Source organism: Echinops telfairi, unplaced genomic scaffold (assembly GCF_000313985.2).
Source record: "Echinops telfairi isolate 266 unplaced genomic scaffold, ASM31398v2 ScPeMD7_12;HRSCAF=54, whole genome shotgun sequence".
NCBI classification, from domain to species: domain Eukaryota; kingdom Metazoa; phylum Chordata; class Mammalia; order Afrosoricida; family Tenrecidae; genus Echinops; species Echinops telfairi.
This window is the reverse complement of record NW_022103909.1, coordinates 12280036-12284001: the sequence shown is the minus strand read 5'-3', so window position 1 is coordinate 12284001 and position 3966 is coordinate 12280036. Positions and strand designations below refer to the sequence as shown.

General features: G+C 35.1%; 1 protein-coding gene across 2 annotated transcripts in view; it reads right to left on the bottom strand.

The window, feature by feature from the left end:
- Positions 1 to 312: 312 nt before the first annotated feature.
- ZCRB1 (zinc finger CCHC-type and RNA binding motif containing 1) overlaps positions 313 to 3966 on the bottom strand; it is an 11964-nt gene continuing 8310 nt past the window's right edge. The window contains exons 4-8 of one of the 2 annotated variants that reach the window (XM_045287297.1): positions 3307 to 3335; positions 2570 to 2681; positions 2172 to 2279; positions 1100 to 1212; positions 313 to 1005 (exon numbers count right to left, since the gene is read on the bottom strand). In XM_045287297.1, the coding sequence (XP_045143232.1) occupies positions 903 to 1005; positions 1100 to 1212; positions 2172 to 2279; positions 2570 to 2681; positions 3307 to 3335 (465 nt within the window). In that variant the 3' untranslated portion in view covers positions 313 to 902. The remainder of the gene's footprint in view (positions 1006 to 1099; positions 1213 to 2171; positions 2280 to 2569; positions 2682 to 3306; positions 3336 to 3966) is intronic. The other variant, XM_030884755.2, reaches the window with a different exon arrangement.

The window sequence follows — 3966 nt, the reverse complement described above, 5'->3', positions numbered from 1 at the left end:
CCACCCTCCCAGTATCACCACTCTCACCACTGGTCCTGAAAGGATCACGTGCCCTGGATTCCCTGTTTCCAGTTCCTATCTGTACCAGTGTACATCCTCTGGTCTAGCCAGATTTGTAAGGTAGAATTGGGATCATGAAAGTAGGCGGGGAGGGAGGAGGAAGCATTTAGGAACTAGAGGAAAGTTGTATGTTTCATCGTTGCTGCACTGCACCCTGACTAGCTGGTCTCCTCCCCGCGACCCTTCTGTAAGGGGATGTGGTACATTAATTTAAAACATGGAAGAGCGTACAACTTTCATGGCTCCTCACCCTCCCATGCCAAGACAGGCAATTCCACTCCCTCAGGGTGTTGGTTTTTTATTTTATTTTTGCTTTGCCAAGTTCTATCTCAGTTTCCCAATGTTATTCAACATGACTTTAGTCATTGTCTACTAATTAACAGGCATCTGAAATGAAACCTCTTTGCCGTCCCTGCTGGAGGCTGAAATGCTATATGTGAAAAGGGGAAATGTTTTTTAACTTGCCAAATCTACTAACACAAAAAATTTACACACAAAATTAGGAGGTTGTATACCATAAAAACTTGTTTTGGGTTTTACTTTAGAGTGAAGTTTCTATTTTAAAAATAATGTCTTTGACAGAATAAAACATTTTCTGTTGAGCTGACCTTACTTTTAGTCAAATAGTTTTGCTTGATTCTATAATGAAAAGCGTTTAAGACTAAAGCTGTTATGGGACCCTTAAAATCTAGAAAAACCATTGCAAACTTTTCTCACACTGATCTAATGATTTCCTAAAGTTCAGGAGGTGAAGTGGAAAGACAAGGGTTATCATGAGGAGGTGATCGATGAAGTAGGAACATAAAGCCAATTAGCCCAAGGCAGCTATGGCATGCTGCCTTTCAGGAAAAAATTAAAAGAAGTGGTACCTGGAAAGCTATGGCTTGACTGAGACTGTCAAGAGCAGGGTCTTCTCCTTCATCTTCACTTTCTTCTACTTCCTCACTGCAGTATGAAAACATGACCAAATGAGGCTCTGTCCGCGGTCTCAGGACAGATGCAATATAATAATATATTCACTAAGAGTGGATACACATACATTTGTTCTTCTGGTTCAGGAATTTTCTTCTTTTTCTTTTTCTCTTTCTTCTTTGGAGGTTCACGTTCTCCAAGCATATTTTTAGGACATGCATAACTTAAATGACCATTTTCCTTTTGTTTCCCATTAGAGAAAGGGAGAAAAAATTGTGGCTATTATTAACCAAAACTTGTCCGGCATCCTAATACTAAAAGGTCTTCGAATTTAAAGGAGGATACTGTCATACAGGGAATTTAAACAAATTAATAATCATATTTACTACTTTAACATTCAGAAGGAAGACATGTTATTATCACCTACAACAAACTATATGTATAATTAGGAACTATTTTAGATGTTTCACTAAAAGGTAAAAGAAGGGAAGACCTCACACATTTGAAATTTCAAGATTCCGGTTCTGATAAAAACAGCTCAAAATTTTTATGGAGCATTTACCCTAAATGTAAAAAAAAAAAAATTATGAAATATAGACAAACCTATTTCTGTTTGATTGTCTTAAAAATAAGTCATTTTAAGTCTTCGTCACTTTTGCTAATTACTTTCACATGCTTCTGGCAGCTAGCAAACCACACCTGCACTTCGAATTACGGTAGCCACCAGCCACATGTAGCAAACTGAGCACTTGAAATGTGCCTAGTTTGAATTAATATGTATGGTTAAAGTAAAATATACTCTGGATTTTGAAGACTTCATATAAAGAGGAAACGTACTGTAAAAATGTTCAAGATATTGATTCAAATGACGTTTTGGATATATTGGGTTAAGTAAGTGCAGTGCAGTGTCAGGGTAAGAAGGTGAGGGAAGTTTGGGTGAGGTTAAGAAGGTGAGGGAAGATGCTGATTAAATCAATGCTGTGACTGCTGAGTATAAGGTGAGCCATTTCAGAAGTGGGAGGTAGAATATTACGACAAGCCACGAGAAATAAGCTGGCAGTAGAGAGCATTCTTTAGACCCTGCATCTGGTCTGCCTTTCTCTGCTAGATCTTTCATTAGCTTCTGAAGGCTTGGGGATGAGAAGGCTTGAGTTTTGCTAAAAATGTACAAAATTCCATTACGTTTTAGGTTTACTCACCCCACATTCATAACACTTAGATTTATCGAAGTAGTGTCGCCTTCTGATGAACTCGGCTGCTCTTCCATTGTCAATAGCAATACTTGCTTTTATCACTCTACCAAATAACTAAAACAGAGAAAAAGTTAATGGAGGGCGTTTTTCACAGCAACCCTAGTTAATAGATCCCATTTGTCAACTCTCAATCCAATTTTATATTTTCATTTTAGTAATTTGGCTTAGATTTAGAAATTCTATTGTGTTTTATTTCTTGAATCCTACTACTAAAGTTTTAGGGAACCCAGCCCTCCACCCCCGAATCTTCTGCTATCATTAAGCTTACTAACCTTTGCATTTCTACATTTTTAGTTAAGGTAAACCGAAAGATGTGTTAAAAATTTTGGTGATAAATGGCTTACCTGTTTGTTGTTAATTGCTCGGGTACAGTTTTGTGCAGATTCTTTATCCAAAAATAAAATAAATGCAACTCCTTTACTCTTCCTGGTGTCTTTATCTTTCATTATCGTAACCCTTAAAACATAAAAAAAATACTTTTTCTTTTTTTTAAAAAGGCAATAAACAGATATTATTAATAAATGCTTAGAAAATGAAAGCTTTACAAGGAGCTAAGTAATAAAATAATGTAGAAAGTGAGATAAACAAATTCACTTTACAAGAAAGTTACCTATTCTTCAAAGTCCAGGGAAATTAGGAAGAATGAATCAAGCAAACAAACTATGATTAGGATTATATGATAAATGAAATACTAAAATGAGGAGTAATCAAACACTTGAGGGATGAGATAAAGAGATTACAGAGATAGTGGAATAAGCAGGATTCCTCTATGGATGCCCTAGCTTCCAAAACCAGAACTCTTGTTCACTATGTGCATTAAACAATGTTAACCACAATGTTCAACAAAACTATACATATAGAACTGGGCCCTTTTGAAAAAAATTAATGAAATGTTTATAAATTTATAATATAGTATTTATAAAATATTAATACAAATAAGCCAACAGTAGTTTTTTTCTTTGTTATATCAAGTATCTGTTTTATACCAGAAAAGTAAATCTACTTCCATTTTAAAAATAGTAATAAAGGAATTTTAAATAAATTTTAAAATGAACTTCCAAAATTCAATGAGAATACTTACTTTACAACTTTACCATATTTGGAAAATATCTGAAATAAAAGATCACATGATAATTTTCAAGTTAATTTAAAATCATAAGAAATTATATTTTCAGGTTTGTACACACAACCAAAATATTTATATTGGTTTATTAAACATTTTAGCCTCTGGTCTATAAGGCAAGCCCTAGGAAATAACTTTTTCTTTTTGAGACTCTAATAATATTCTCTTTGTTCCAGTTGCATCTATCTGGCACAGTTCCTAACTGCTAGAGGAATGGATACAGAGAAAACAACGCTCTGCTTATGTGGCAGCTCTGAGGCACTCACTGGACTGCTGCTGTGTTCCTTTAGGGGAGCTTGGTGGTACAGTGGGCTATGCATTTCACTGCTAACCAGAAGGTTAACAGTTTGAACCCACAGATGAGGTTGTCCACTCCTATAAAGATTTAATGACTTCGAAACTCAAAGGGGTACTTTTACTCTTTCCTACGGTGGCTGTGAGTCAGAATCAACTCGAAGGCATGAATTTTTTTTTGTTGAAGTTTGTTCTTTTTTTTTCTTTCATATTTCTTTCTTTTAAACATGTTATTAGGGGCTCATACAACTGTTATCACAATCCATACACACATCAATTGTGTAAAGCGCATTTGTACATCATTCTCAAAACATTTTCTCTCCA